Below are 15,803 nucleotides of genomic sequence, written 5' to 3'. Positions count from 1 at the left end.
AGTGTGTAGTAAAACACTTTATATACATAATCAAGAGCTCAATAAGGTATTTAAATTCTATGAGTTTTAATTGCTTGTTTATCAGAGTGCAAAATTTTAACCAGTTCACGGGATTCAATATTTTTTAATTGAACATACATTAAAAGCTGATCCTTTTATCATATGGGTCCATTGTTTATACAGTCACCTCAACAAAAAAGTTATTTAAATAGAGTTTTTTCTGGAATAATCCGGGACTCGATATCTGTTTAAACAGTAAATGATTTCTGAATAAAATTTAGAATTAAAAAAGCAGCACTAACATGTTTTTACAACTGAGCTCATACCTGAATTACTACTGCAACAACAACAACAATCAAATTACTTGTCCTCAAAATTTTCAGCTGGATGCGCACAACCGGTGTTTACTTTTTGACAGGTGTGACCGGCATTTAAATCCACGTGCTCCTTATTTGGACGGCGATCAATTTCAGGTCAAAAGCCATGTCCCGTCATGCTTTGCGCCAGCCAATGTGTGCATGACTCTTTCCCGCGGAATCGACGAAGTCGGTCAAATATTAAGAAGCAAAATGCGACCAAAGAAGAAGGAAAAAGTCTCAAAGGAAGAGAAGAAGCCCCAATTTGAGCAAATCCAAGCCGATCATGAGTTATTCCTACAAGCATTTGAGAGTAAGTACAAGAAACGGGCGTAAATCGAAACCAAAATGGCCACGACGCCGACTCGATTGTTGTTTTTTACCCGTATGGGTAGCGATCGGCTATTTCTGTCCTTAATATACTGCAAACTTCAACACGTACCACACCCATCGATAGAAGTAGTGTATGGCTTTATAACATATTATTCATTGGTTTCAGAACCGACTCAGATCTACCGCTATCTGCGCACCAGGAACCTGATCGCGGTGAGTGCATTTCCCACCATTTTGTTATTTCATTGATAATGTTTTTCGCCGAATTTGTAGTAGAAAACAGTCGGATCTCCTTCTAATATTAACAGAATGTGTGTTAAAAATGACTTGGACATTAAACTGCCCCTTTTTGTCTTTCCAGCCCGTATTTCTCAACAGAACTCTCACTTACATGAAAGATCGGAGTACGAGAACTAACAAAGACAGGTAAGCCCACTCTTTTGTTGACGAGAGCTGCTTGTCGATAATGGTTTTTCATTTAAGTAGTTCACATTTGTCTTTGTGTGTGTATCTCTCTGTCTGTAAGCGTGCACGCACGTGTATGTTTGTGTGTGTGTGTTTTAAAGAGAGAGACAGACAGAGAGGGAGAAAGAGTAAAGGGAGAAGGATGTTATGTTGAGTAGTTACTATTTGACCGGCAAACGAGCAAGTATAACTCACAGATATCAACTCAAAAACAGAAAAGGATGATTTCAATAAAAAGAGTATTACATTTTAAAATTACAAAATTATTTAATCACAGAGGTAGTGATATACATGGATTTACATCAGAATAATGATTTGTTTAAAAATTCAGTTAAGCAAAAGGTGTCACTGTGAATCTCATTACACAAAGGCAGTTATCTTGTTGAAATTGGTGGTGGTGGTAGCTGTTTTTTATTTCAGCATATTTAAAAGTGAGTTTAATCAAGTTTTCATTTACTTTATTAAGATTTGACAAACTAAATGTTAAGTGTTTGAAAGAAGGGTGTATTTCAAGAAAAATGCTTAGAGTTAATCTTAGTTGGAAAAACTTAACAAAAGATCATTTATGTTTTAGCTTTATAGGAAGTAAATTGGTTGCATTGTATATATTAAGTGGGTTATTTTTGACTATATGGTATTAATTAGACGGTTCTCATTCCATTTTCATCTATTTCTTTTAGCCTAAAAAACTAAATTTACCAAAAAATGACAAAAACTTATCAAATATTCTAATTTTCTTAGTCAGTGTGATATTTTTTGATCAGCCAGAAAAAAAATTTTGTGAAGCATTGGATGAAAAAAATCCTATTTGGCATTTGCTGAATATTACTATATGTACATATTTTACTACTGTAGATCTATAAAAAGAAAAAAAGATAACATTTTCAAGTTTAAACAAGTTGGCTTGATATATAAATTTGACTAAGCTTATTGTCTCAAAAAAGGAGAGCTTATAATACTGGAAGTGATTTACCTCCTTTTTGTCCTCTTTAAAAACCTTGTTTAGAAAAATCAAATATGGAAGACTTAGTTTCTTTTCAATTTAATATATTTCAATACTTGATCTATTTCTGTTTATAAGCATAGGTTTTAAAGGGCATTGTTTTCTTGAACTATGGTTTTTGAAGGAAATTTCATGGATTATGTAAAAAGTGAGGATATCTTTTCTGATCCATTTTTATTATGCAAGTGTTAAACATTCTGATGATGCTGATCATTTGTGGTGGATCTTGTTTTTCAGTTTTTGTTTGAGTTATTTCTGTTATTTTTCAAAGTAGGCAAATTGTAGACAAAAACATTGCACTGGATAAAAAAATTTTCCTCATGTTTTTGGATACTTTCCCCAATAGACTTATGCCAACAACTCGTTTTTCAATAATTTACGATTCTCTGCACAATCGTTTCCTAGATCAATTTACTCCCAAGTCATCATAGTAGATCACTTGATTCAATATTTCTTATACATTGACAAATATAGTTACACTGAAAATCAGTCGTAAAATTTTGATTTATTTGACCCAGATATTCTTCTGCCTTCTATTTAACAAGGTTCCTATTATTGTATCAAGTATGTAGACTCCGGGCAGAATGTCCTCCTGTCCTTTGTACTATAGCGTATGTTTACAGTATGATACCTTAGAGTTGCTGACCAGAATTAATTACTTTAAAATTTTCCCTAGATGTTCTACTGGAAGCTAACATCCCTGGGGTAACTCCTGGCAGATTTTTGATTTTGACAAATAAAAAACAAAATTGCCAAACTAACGTAAATAGTGAATCGGCAAATGATTTAAGATATATATATATTTTTTTTTATCCAACCAAAGTTATAGGGTTTAAGAAAAATTCATTCATAAATACCATATTAGAATAGTTAAAATGACATAATAAGCACTGCTGAATGAATATTACTTTTCTATGTTTTTGTTGGACTATGTCAACTCTTCAAATCAGCATTTATTTGTTAAATATTAAGATCTAGCCAAATGGATTTTTAAATTGGACCAGTGAGAGATTTAACAGACATTTCGCTTTATTATTTGATTCATTTGTTTTCTTTTAGTCATACTAAATTCTTCCATATCCTGAAGACATTCTGTGTTAACTGCAGCTAGATATTTTCAAGCTGAGTGAAAACCTATTGGTTATTAATTTAAAAAGAGGGGGGAAAGATGTAAATCATCATCTAATGCATCATATGAATTTCAAATGGGTTAAAAGGCAAGCCTTCAACTAGAATAAGAAGGTTAACAGTTAAATTATCTGTAGAAAAGTGCATCAGTGTTCTCAAGAAGAATGAATTTTTTACCATACATAATATTTGATATTTATGAGATATTTGTATAGGTGACTATGCTGTTTGTATACATGAAGTAGTAATTTTAATAAAGGAAGAGATCTTAGTCTGAGAGTAGTCCTACCATAATATTGGTGTAAATGTAAAAACCCTTTAAAATACCCATTAATTTACAGTTTTGATATTGAGTCATTTTCAGCTATTTGTGTATAACATAATTTGCTCTAAAATGAGCTCAGAAATTTTTTTATTTTTAACGAAAGCTGTTGTGTGGTAATTTAACTAAGAGATTAGATAAATAAAGATAAAGAATCATATGTACTTTTGGGTTCAGTTATTTATTTCATTGTTAACAATATTTGATCTGCTTCAATAATGTATTTTGCAATCCTTCTTGGAGAAAAAAAAGGTTTTTGGGGGGCTTAAATTTTTTTCTATTTTATTTAACCACAGAAAGCTATTTTGCCACTGAAAGTTGGGGTTGTTAGGTAGAGATAAACAAATTTAATTATATTGGGGCAAACTGTAAATGTGTAATATTGTAGCACAACTTCAGAAAATATGAATATTTATGAATTTTCTCTCTCCCACCTACATTTTTTTTACTTTAAACTAGAGGCCAGCTGAATGCTGACATTATAATGCCTTACAAAAATTCTTGGTGGCCACAGTAGTCTTTGCCAGGGACATACCTGTGAATATTTAGTCAATCTGTTCTCCTTGAAGAGGGCATGTTTTGGTCCTTTTCTGTGTACTTGACTCACATTACGGGGATGGTACTGTCTAAGTAAAAGGAACCAAAGTATTTAGTTTCATTGGCTAAAAATGTGTAAATAGGTCTTTTTGAATGATTTTTGGTTGGGGAAAATTATAAGGACTTACATGTCTTTTTCGGTAAATTTATAAGTAAAACTGAAGACATGCAACATATACGATATCACCTTTCTGGTTTTGAAATGGTTTTTATTTTGGGGTGAGAATGTTCTTCCTTGTAGAGAATTCATGGATTGAATACTAGCTGGTTTTTGTGAAAAGTGTTGCCATTTAGGGTTTTCTTTCTTCTTTGACATTCTGAAACCCTGTTTATTTATATTTTTATGATTTATTTGGTTTATTTTAGGAAATGGGTCTCTTTTGTATTATGTAGAAGCATGAACATGAATGAATTTTTAGTTAATTTTTCTAACAGTAGCCCAAGTGACACATGAAAATTATAAAGAAATGTTTTTTATGAAATATCCTTTTTGTGTTGTATTTAATATTTCTTTTAAGAATAACTTATTTCAGTGTTTGTTTAAGAAAAAAAATGAATGAGCTAGCTCTCCCACTCATAGAATTTATGTTTTGCTACAAGCCAGGGTTAGGTCTAAGAAAGGTTGGGAGTTTTCATTTCTTTCATCTCTTTCTCATTCTGTGTATATATGTGTGCTTATTCTTTAAGATAGACTGTTTGAAATAGGTACATCTTTGCAAAAAAAAAAAAGAAAAAAAAAGAAAAATCCAAGCTCCTGGTGCGATGACAGCATGTATCATATGCACAAATCAACTGGCTGAGCATAAATGAGTTTAAGCTTAAAATAGAAAGAGCGCTGGCCAATTAGGTCATCTAAGGACTCACAGTCACGAAATGCACTGGCCCTATTTTGATGAGCTCATAGGTTGGGCTCCTCCAACCTCCTCTTCATTAGTGTTTAACTGTTTATGGGATCATTGTGGTGCTTTGAGGTGTTCTTTGGCACGCATTAATTGATATTTTTTCAAAGAGAGAGGCAGCGTCACTTCAGCGGAGGAGTTCTGTCAACACATAAGGAATATGACCTAGTTGTTTGTTCTTTGTTTCTTTCTGTGCATAACGTGAAAGGTTATGTGGTGCTTCAACCAGTCAGATCAGCAGACCTCGGTAGTCCACCTGGGGATCTTTTGTTAGTAATTTGCAGGACATCTGGCTATTGTTTACATGCTTGTTGTACCGAATAAACAGCTTAACGTGTATCCGATTCAAAATTTGAAGCCAAATCATTTGCCAAGTAGTCATTAATGATGATTTTTTTTTATTTGATTAACCTGAGCTATGACTGATATGGTTTGTATACATGGTCATTTGGCTGATGTTAATCCTCATTATTTTGTCTGTCATATTCCGTCAGAGTTATGTGAGAAATAAAAATAAATGGTCTTTACATAGTCTTATTTTCGTACATTTCCAAAATTAGAAAAAACAACATTTTTTAAAAAGTTGAATAAACAAAGAAGTAAAAGGACTTTGCATAGAATTTCCTGGTGAACACATATACAAAGGCATTAAAAAAGAGATAGATTGAATTTTGAAAAATTTTTTGGATGTTACCAGATGTGATTAGGTTGTACAAGTAGACTCGGACGTATTGATCTATCATGCTGTAGATCTAGATTACAAACTGCACTTAAAGATAGCTTTCTTTAATATTATTTATCCAAGGGAGAGTTTTCATTACAGAAGTAAATATGATGGATAAAAGGGTAAAACAATAGTTTTTGTACCGTGTGGTTTTCATCCAAAATAATTCAATTCCCATACATTTATTGGTGATTTGTTACTGAATGGTCTGTCTTTTGTTCCAGGGAAACATTCAAAGTTGACAGTCTCCTTGAAAAAGTGGAAGCTAAGCAAAATCAAACAACACCTCACAAGTAAGTTACCGTACTACATAATTTTACCGTGTGTCTTGCACACTGCTTAGTTCTGTAGGTTTTTTGTAGAGATATAACCCACATACTGGGACTTGTGAACATTATGTTCAGCCTTCATATATTAGCAAATGAATAAGGCATGACACTGTTAAATCAATTTTTGATTTAAGGGATTACAACTGTTAGTGTGAGATTCATATTTCACAATGAAAACATTGTAAATTACTCATGAAATGTAATAAATTCCATTTTTACACCAAAACAGCGGTTTTCGCAATTATTCTGGAATCTGTGTTTGCCATTGGACCACATGGACTTTCATCTCTTAAGAGATTAAATTAAAGAAAAAAAACTTTTTAGAAAAGAAATAATGGACTTACATTGAATGTCAGAATGGTATCCATTGGTAAGTATGGGAAAATTGTCGTTTACCCCAGGAAAATACATTTTTTTGACCAAAACGAACAGTTGTTATTCCTTTAAATTTGTGCAGCATGTCATCAACAAAAATGTACTTACTAGTATATCTCAGGGTATCTTATTATTAGAAAAAAATGTATTTTCTCTCTCACTGACATTCTACATGTTTGGTCTGTCTAATACACCGTCACGTTGCATTAATCTCTCATGTGTATATTGTAATTTGCTTTCCAGTTATAAGACAGAATACATGAGTTTTACATTTACTGGGTTCTATGATAAACAAGGTGAGACAAGTTGTATAAATAATATATAATATGTATGTATTATAGTAAATATTTCATTTCTGCTCATGATATGCAGTTTCTGTTATTCCCATCTTCCACTTTAGAAATAATCATAATCATTAATGTGATAGAATTAGCATAATAGGATAATATTATGAAGATTTCTTAGAATTTGTCCAATTTGATATAGAATATTTTTGTTTGTCTTAAGTATAAGAAAAATGGGCTATTGCTCGTTTTAATGCTCGTTTGTTTTCATTATTTTCATGTTATGCTCAAAGCATACAAACCTTTTTTTGCAGAAAACTTTGCCTCGGATACAGTAGATGTGGAAGCATTCCTAGTCAAAATATGCCATAAAAAGAGGAAGGTAATATTAAAGGCTAAAGTAAATGATGACTTTCAGCATAATTTTACTGTTTATTGCCTCAAGAGTCACATTTTCAATGCAGATTATGTAAGATTAAGCGGTGGGTGTACTGAAGCATGATGCTCTATGTGCTGTTTTGTCCAACTGTTGGTAAATGTGTAATTGTATTTGATTTGGCAGCATTTCATACGTCTAGGCTCATGAGAGCAAGTGAAAAAATTAATTTCTTGATTTGCTTATTGCTATTGGACATGTTGGTAGGAATGGAGAAAGTGACGTTAAACTATTGCTGTGAATGTTGTGGTTGTGTTGCATTAGGCAGCATGTTAGTCATTTGATGTATGTCAGTATTGTGACTGTAATGTATGTCAGTATTGTACTGATATAGGTAGTATTGTGTTTGGTGTCACCATTGGGTGGTGCCTGAGATGTTATCAGAGACTGTAAACTATCGCATGTAAGGTGTGCATGTGTATGGCCACAGTATTGTGTTAGATGTGACAAGCTTCACATTCACTGTCTTCTCCAGGATGTCTCCTCTCCAGTGATGCAGGTTAGCATAGGCACTGTCCAGGTGCCGGTCAATCCACACCAGAGGTCACCCAGCAAGGCCGCAGCAATATCAGTGGCTAGTGAGAAGTTTAATTACAACAATGGTCATGCTGTGAAGTCATACATGTTGCTGATTAAAGTAACAGTTAAAGGGTCTCATTCATGTAACAGCAGTGTTTCACATTCTCGTAAGTGTTTTTACTCCAAATTGATTAATTAATAATTGGCTAATTAATTTTTCATTTTGAACAAAATTGGATTATTGATGTTATAGCAAAGAAGTCGGCTAAACATTTGGTTAAGCCTTCAAGACAGCTATATATTCATCCATTTCCTTTTTTTTTTTTGCAAAAATAAATGACTAAATAAAGTTTTATTGAACTTTATTAAAGTTATAGCCAGAAAATTTATAATTTGTATCAATATTCAAGCCTCCAGTGAACCTCCTACGAAGAGAAGAAAAAATGGGAAAGTTTCCGACATGGATGGAACAGAATTGATTTTTGGTGCAGAACTTGTTATATATGATAAACATAAACGGTGCTTGCTCACTGACGGTGACTATGAATTAGCATTAACTGATCTTACCTCAAGGATGTCTCCAAAGAAACAAGCTACATGGGAGACAGTTATGGATGGGAAGGTAAAACTGCATGTCTAACTGTAACAGTGATTTTGTGTAACAATTTATTGGTTCTGGTCTAAAGTGTGTGAACAGTTATACATATACAGATTGCTAAGATATAGCAGTTTGGTGTATATTCTCTAGCAGAATGTCTGATGAGAAGAGATGAAAAATTGTTATAAAACGAGAGGATGCAAAGTAAAGATGTGAAAAATTTAAATTATTTCTCAAAATTACCATGTAGTCTCTATATATATTTGTATTGTAAATTTTCCTTTTTTTTTTTTTTTTAGCTGAGACTTTAAGCCAATTTGTCATAGAACAAAATAATGGAAAGTGTACATTATTAAATCTAAAGGTTAGGATTTTTGGATGTTTCCAGGCAGTGGGACCATTTGAAGTGTTCAGTATCTGTCCAACACTCAAATTTAAACTGTTGTGGAGCGAGGCCCCAGTTAACGGACCGGTCAGTCCTCCTTCACCACTGGTGTCAGACTCTGAATTCCTTCACAACAATCAATACAATGATGCTATTGACAACAGAAGTAAGTGCCAGGGGAAATACTGTGGGATCTGGAGATTTGGATTGTTTAACTGAAACCTAGAAAATACATCCAGTCCAATCATTATGAGTCCCACTCATCAGTTTGTAAGATGCATGCATTTCTTAATACCTTATCCTAATGATTATTTGAAGTGTAGGCCAGGTGATATAATGTTACAATAGGGTAGCTGTTGAACGTTTACAAACGTGAAAATGTTTGAGAAGTGTTCACCATACAGCTTTTGGATATGTTGATGCTCCCCATATTGTTTCACGAGTTCTTATTTTCTAGTTACCTCAAGAGAGTCGAGTCCAGAAAAGAAGACGAAGAACGGCCTCCTTCCTCCAGCCAAGAAGAAAACGAGGATATTTTATCAATTTTTATACAACAACAACACGAGGCAGCAAACGGAAGCTCACGATGACCTGCGCTGCCCCTGGTGCTCAATCAACTGTTTGCAGCTTTACTGCCTTCTACGACATCTCCGTCTGTGTCATGCAAGGTTTAACTTTGTGTTTGTGGTAAGTGGTGGCGCTGTCATCAGTTTTTGACGTCAGGCACTGTAAGGTTTCAAGTAGCTCTTCTGTGGGTGGATTGGTGAATACCACACTCTCATGAAAATGGCGATTAGATTAGGAGTGGCCCCAATTTCTGAGTTAAAAAATCAGATATCTGTGACATTCAAAATGTATTCCAATCGAAAATTCTTTAACGGAGGAGAGGAGATTTGTACTAACCTCTTTGTCTAAGAAGACGATTTATTCTGTTAAATTGATGTTAACTGGACTAAATCTCACAAATACACAATCAGTCACGAAGGAAGGAACAAACCCCCATATTCGCGCAATTTAAAACATGACTATTCAAAAATAAAAAAAGTCAAGCCCTGAAAAAATTGAATATGAAACTTCAGCTGATCATGTGAATGTTGAAAGTCATATAGTCAGTGGTTTTTGCCTTCATGGTATGGTTTCATCTGTCACATCTGTGCCTTGGGTAATAAAAGCAAACAAATTATTTCAGCATCATCCAAAAGGTGCACAGATCAACGTCTCAATCAATGAAGGTTATGATGGCTCCTACCTTGGTAATCCTCAGGACCTCCACTCACATATAGGTTACGCCTTTTGTAGACAGGGACCAGTACGGAGAACGCCTGTGACACAGGTCTTAGTGTACCGGTAAGTTATTAACTCACAAGTTTAACGTACTGATAAGTTAATAGTGCATATGTTACTGTTAAATTCATGCAAAGACCAATGGACTTAACAGATTAAAGAAGTGTAGTAGAAGATGTGGAGACATGCAGTACAACTGTATAAGACAGAAGTAAATGGCTCACTTAAAGACATCTAGTTAGTAAACAATGCACACCCAAACTCTTACCTTCTCATAAAATTCACAAATTATATATTTAAGTTATTCACAGAGAGGGAATTAAAAAAAATTTAATTAGTAATAAGGAAGGTTAAACATGATAGCAAGTATGTGTAGATTACCATACCTCTTCCTTAGATAATTTCTCAGGATTTTTTAAAAGAAGACCTGGATAACCAAATCTCTCTGTAATCAATTGTTTATTTAGTAGCCATATTTTAAACTATATAGCAGTGTTATACTCTACTCTGCAAATAAATTAATTATTTAGAATTTTTTACCTGATTGATTGATGTTGACTTCCATGGACATTCTACATATTTCTTAAGCCTAGATTACATTTGCACGTTTACTGCCTGTAATACTCTTTTTGTACGGCGTCTGAGCAGAGGTAGACCTTGGCCATGCAAAATTGCATGGAATCGTGTGAATTCAAGGCCATGTAATGTAGATATACTCGGCCCGTAGCTACTTACTTTTTCAAAAAAAACCTACGGTCAATTTCATCACACGGTTCCCATTTAAATGTGATCTAGGCTTTAGCATGCATTTTTTGTTAACAGTAAAACAATTCCATGTAATGCATACTTCACTGCGGTTTTACTGTTTGGTTTTATTGGTCACATCTTGTGTTTTCAAGTTAATGCAGTCTGTCATCTTACTCTTTTCATTATTATTACTCTGTAAAAAATTGGCAAGATGACAAGGTTTATACCTATCATCTTAAACTTGAATGACCGCATGATATAAATCTTAGGCTGAAATGTAACAGGAGAGAGGATTAATATTAATTACTTATACAGTGCTTGATACTCCTTAACTTGGATTCGTATGTGAGGTGAGTTTACATGTAAGATTTTGTGTCATTATATAACTGTTCTTATGTGCACAGATATAAAATCTGCCACCTCTGATATCATGGGGATTTGATTAGTTGAGGATTGTTGGTAGAAATGATGTGACTGATATTCTTGTTTATCATACCTTGGTGGTTTTGCTTTAGACCGACCAGACCAAAGTTCAGCCTTCTAGAATTCATGGAAAGTGAAGAAAGTGATCCTCACAATACAAGGCAGCTAGCACAAGGTCACAACAGGTAATGTTGTATCATAGACTGGGTTCCCATGCCTAGATTGATCCAACTGGATCAGTCTAACTCCCTGGCGAGTCTCACTAAATTGCTATCTACTCAACCAGCTTAAATGTCTGTCACGCCAACTAAATCAGCTAGGAGGTAAAGATAATAGGAACACGCTAACTAAGCAGTGGCCACTGGGTATATGATTTCAGACATTGACCTTAATGACCCTTCTCTTTTCCTGCAGACTGTATTACCATACAGGGACATGTCAGCCCGTCCGTCCACAGGAGATAGACGAAGACAGTGAATCTGAGAATGATCCTATGTGGTTGAGGGAAAAAACCATTCAGGTGAGAATTGAAACAAAGACATTCAAACCAGTGGGTTGGCCATATATTTGACCCTCGGACTAGTTGATTAGAACTGTTCTGAATGCGACCATATAGTAGGCTGACTGGCATATTGATGATGCCCTCTATTTTCTATCACTATTAAGGTAAAGACGCACACACCAAAAATAGTGTTTAGATCTTTCATTAACCAGTTTTCTAATGGCCAAACTTTGTTGCTGAGTGGCAAAAATGGCCACTTGTCATTGAGTTGCTGAAAATTACAGTATTTTTCCATGTGAAGGTAGATGATGAGGCCTTCCAGCCAAGGACGTTCTAAGTTTTGAAATTAAGAATACTGTGTGTTTTCAGGATTTATATTAATGTACAACATTGATACTTTACTGTTCAATATTAGTATTGATAACTTTGTTTCAGATGTTGGATGAGTTCACAGATGTTAATGAAGGAGAAAAAGAAATAATGAAGATGTGGAATATACACGTGATGAGAAATAAGTAAGTGAATATCCGTAGTACTCCAGCGTTATTTTAGGATACAAGATCTAAAGTTTGCTACTCAGATCTGCCCATAGTACCTCACAACTTGCCTTTGAATATCTTTTCAGCTATATAGCAGACTGCCAGTTCACCACAGCCTGTCAGACATTTGTAGCAGAGCATGGTGTTACCATTGTGGAGAAGAATCTGTGTAGGAACTTCCTTCTCCACATGATCAACTTGTATGACTTTGGTCTCATCAAGCCCGAAATCATCACACAAACCATGATGAGCATTAACAGAATAAAAGATGAGATTACATCTTAGCAGTGCTATGGAAGGATTCACCTAGGGCACACCCAATGCAGTGTCTAACCAGATGTCACACCCAACACATTCACACCTAACACAATGCGATCTCTACCAGGAGACAATATGGGATGGAATTGTTAAAATTTAGTGCTATGTCAGTCTTCTCTTATAAATTGATAATGGTGCATATAGGTAGAGTTAGAATTGTTAGAAGACCTTTGTGGTAGGTGTGGCATTGTTTTCCGAGTGTGAGCTTTCAGCACATTCCTACCTGAACAACCAAAATTATGCAAGAGAATTCAGGGACACCATTTGCTTGATGGAAAACTCTGGGTGAATTGAGAGGCAGTAGTTTCATCTGTGGGTGTACTGTATCGGAATTGCTGCTGTCTGTTGGCAGACTGAAAACTGTTGCTATTTGAGAAACTTAGCAGAATTTGACAGTGGACTGTGTGAAGTAGTTAAGCTTTATTAATTAGGGTCTAAAGGGAATATTTTATTAGGGAATGTTGTCAACATAAGGCATCTTCATGAGAAAAAGAAAATAATCAGGATATACCTTCCATTTGATGCAATAAGCTGGTCATAACCCTACAAAGTCTTGCTGCAATGAAATTGCAGCAATGAAATCTTCAATAATCGATTTAACTAGTTTAAACTAGCAAAAAGTAATTGAATTTGACATGTTGCATGCCTGGTATATTGTGTTTTTTTGCACCCAGGACTTTTTACTGTTATTAATGTTTGCACATTTAGAGCAAACTTGACAGAGCAGGATAGATCACTTTGCTAATTAGCATAAATGTTTGCTCACACAAAACTCATTTTGTTATTAGCTCAATGGGTGTGATATCCAGCCATATCCACAAAAACCAGCAAAGAATTGACAAAAATTAACTGTTTTTTTTTTCTTCATTTCATTTCCTTTTAATGTCCAATGTAGCTTGATGTATGTATTTGTATGGGCGTGTCAGACTGTATATACAATTTAAGGTGGGGCCCCTGTTAAGCATATGCATAAAAAGAAGCCAATAGAAACTTGTCTGATTTCTAATTTTCAAAAAATATTTGCGATTTTTTAAAAACTTTCATAATTGGGCTATTTTTGGACAGGACAAATGTAGTATTTTTGTGTCAAAGTGGAATACTTGTGGGAAAATGTTTAAAAAATGCATTTCTAGCATTTTGCTTGGAGGGCCAAAAGATAAAGGCCAAATAGAATATGTGGTATGATATTCTATTAGACAAGTGGAGTGTACAGTTAGGTACAGCAGTGTAAGATAAATAGAATTTCCAGAATTATTTGTATTGGGTTACATAATGTGCTGAATTGTTGTGAAAGTGTTAATGTTACAAAATGTTACAAAATGTTGTTAACTTGGTTGCAATATATTTATACCTCATAGAAATAACACAAGGGGCCTTAGATGAGAACAATGATAGAGGTAATTGTAATAGAACTTCAAGATGAGCTTTGTACCAGCAGACAGTGACCGGTAAAATTAACTTTGTAGGTCACGACTTCTTGTTAATTTGTTCTGAGTAACCCGTTTCAAAAACGGGTGAATTTAGCAAACGGCTAGTTGGTGACAATCTTTAGTTATCAGTAACTTTGCAAAACCAGAGTGACGTGACAGAGGCCCATTCAGAATATGGCACTAACTAGTCCGAGGGTCAAATATGGCGACCCATTCCAAAGCTTGCTGTTTAATCCACTAATAGGCACTGAATAGATATCCCGTGGAAAGTATTCAAGTGGGTCGGCCATATTTGACCCTTGGACTAGTTGGTCCCCTATTCTGAATGGGCCTAGAGTCCCCCCATTAAAGAGAGTCCGTTTCTCACTAATTTGCACAGGTAAGCCTCGTCATAGTTTGATCCACTTACGTCAGGCTAACCCTAACCTGTATAATTAAATGAAGGCTGGACTCTCTGTTACGAGGACCCACAGTTTCGTCACACCGGTCCTTGCTCTTCTGTGAACAGTCTCACTCTGCTGTGGACAAAGTGGGTATGTCTGTATTGTGTTAGGTGTGACACCATTGTTTTATTTTAAGATGTGAATGCAAGTAATCTCTTCTCCATGACGATGCAACTCCAACGCGGCCATTTTGATTATTTGTAATCGGCAGGTAAATATTTCTGAAACAAAAATATTCCAGCAACCCACTGCCATTTCTGTATCAATTGTACAGTGTTTGTTATATATTTTTATTGAAATAAAGTTCGGATTTTGCAAAAAAAAAAAATCAATCTCAAAATGTTGTTTGTATTCATTTATTTTACCACATTCTGACGTATGTGCGGAACCTAAAGTGAGTATTAGGCGAAAGAATTATTAGAAGACTCCTCTCACAGGATATCCTTGGCGTGTATAAGTTAAAATACGGTAATGATTCGATCTTTCAATGAGGAAAATTATGAATTTTACGGATTCTGTATAAAAGTCATTTATTCTTAAGATTAGAACATACATATTTAGTGTTAGCAACAAAATTGAAAAGCAGGCCACCTAATAGTTCTATTCCATGCACCTGAAGCATCAGAAATGCTACGTAGAAGTATATTTTTAATGATTTGCATTTTGTGTGTCTGAAAGATCGATAACTTTCCCCATGGAAAAATCATTACCGTGACATTTTTTGCTTGCTTTTGTTTTACAAGGCTACTTCACCATGAAAACCTCCGCCACTCCCTGAACAAGAGGGTTGAAGGAAGTAATCTGAGTGGTGGGTGAATCTTGACAATTTGTCATTTTTAGTATGTTAAGACCAGAAGTGCACTCGATTATACGTCCATTGAGTACGTGTAACTGTATATCTTGGATTTCTTCGTTCTTAGAAACTTGTGTTTCATGGGCCTGATTTTGTGCATATGTTAACAAGTTTTATGTTTCTTTGTGAAGCTTCAACCTGTTGGTTGCCATGGTATTATTAAACATTAGTATTTTTTTTTTCTTGATTATTACAGAGAGCGCCACAGCAGAAGGCACCAACAGCTTGTTCGAACTTCCTGATATTCCCAATTTTTTATGATACGTCTATGTATTTATCCAACTCTTCGTGGGTTGCTAAATTATTTAATAATGGCCATAGCTTACTGGAGGCTCGGCCTTCTCAATTGGCTCTTAGTGCAGTGGGGGTGTTAGGGGGGTCAATCGATTTCTGAAAAAAATCACACCAATGGTTCCCTCTTGAAATTAGAATTTTGACTAGCTGAACCATAGTTCTAAACCGTACCAAATAGCACCGTTCTCCTCTCTAAATTACCAAAAATTTTCGGGAC

The 15,803-nt window shown here is 34.8% G+C and overlaps 1 protein-coding gene across 1 annotated transcript; it reads left to right on the top strand.

The window, feature by feature from the left end:
• The first annotated feature begins 476 nt into the window (after positions 1-476).
• Positions 477-14,779, top strand: LOC106167361 (polycomb protein suz12). Its single transcript, XM_087005078.1, has 15 exons — positions 477-669; positions 856-902; positions 1,051-1,115; positions 6,052-6,120; positions 6,775-6,827; positions 7,130-7,197; positions 7,727-7,937; positions 8,181-8,392; positions 8,757-8,919; positions 9,211-9,440; positions 9,943-10,100; positions 11,300-11,392; positions 11,622-11,727; positions 12,145-12,224; positions 12,335-14,779. Exons 1-15 carry the CDS (start codon positions 519-521, stop codon positions 12,531-12,533), a joined length of 1,905 nt encoding a protein of 634 aa, XP_086861204.1. The 5' UTR covers positions 477-518; the 3' UTR covers positions 12,534-14,779.
• Positions 14,780-15,803: the final 1,024 nt, after the last annotated feature.

This window comes from Lingula anatina, chromosome 2 (assembly GCF_051362555.1).
Source record: "Lingula anatina isolate TDL-2025a chromosome 2, LinAna3.0, whole genome shotgun sequence".
Classification (NCBI taxonomy): domain Eukaryota; kingdom Metazoa; phylum Brachiopoda; class Lingulata; order Lingulida; family Lingulidae; genus Lingula; species Lingula anatina.
The sequence above is the reverse complement of the archived record's forward strand: the minus strand, read 5'-3'. Positions and strand labels throughout refer to the sequence as shown.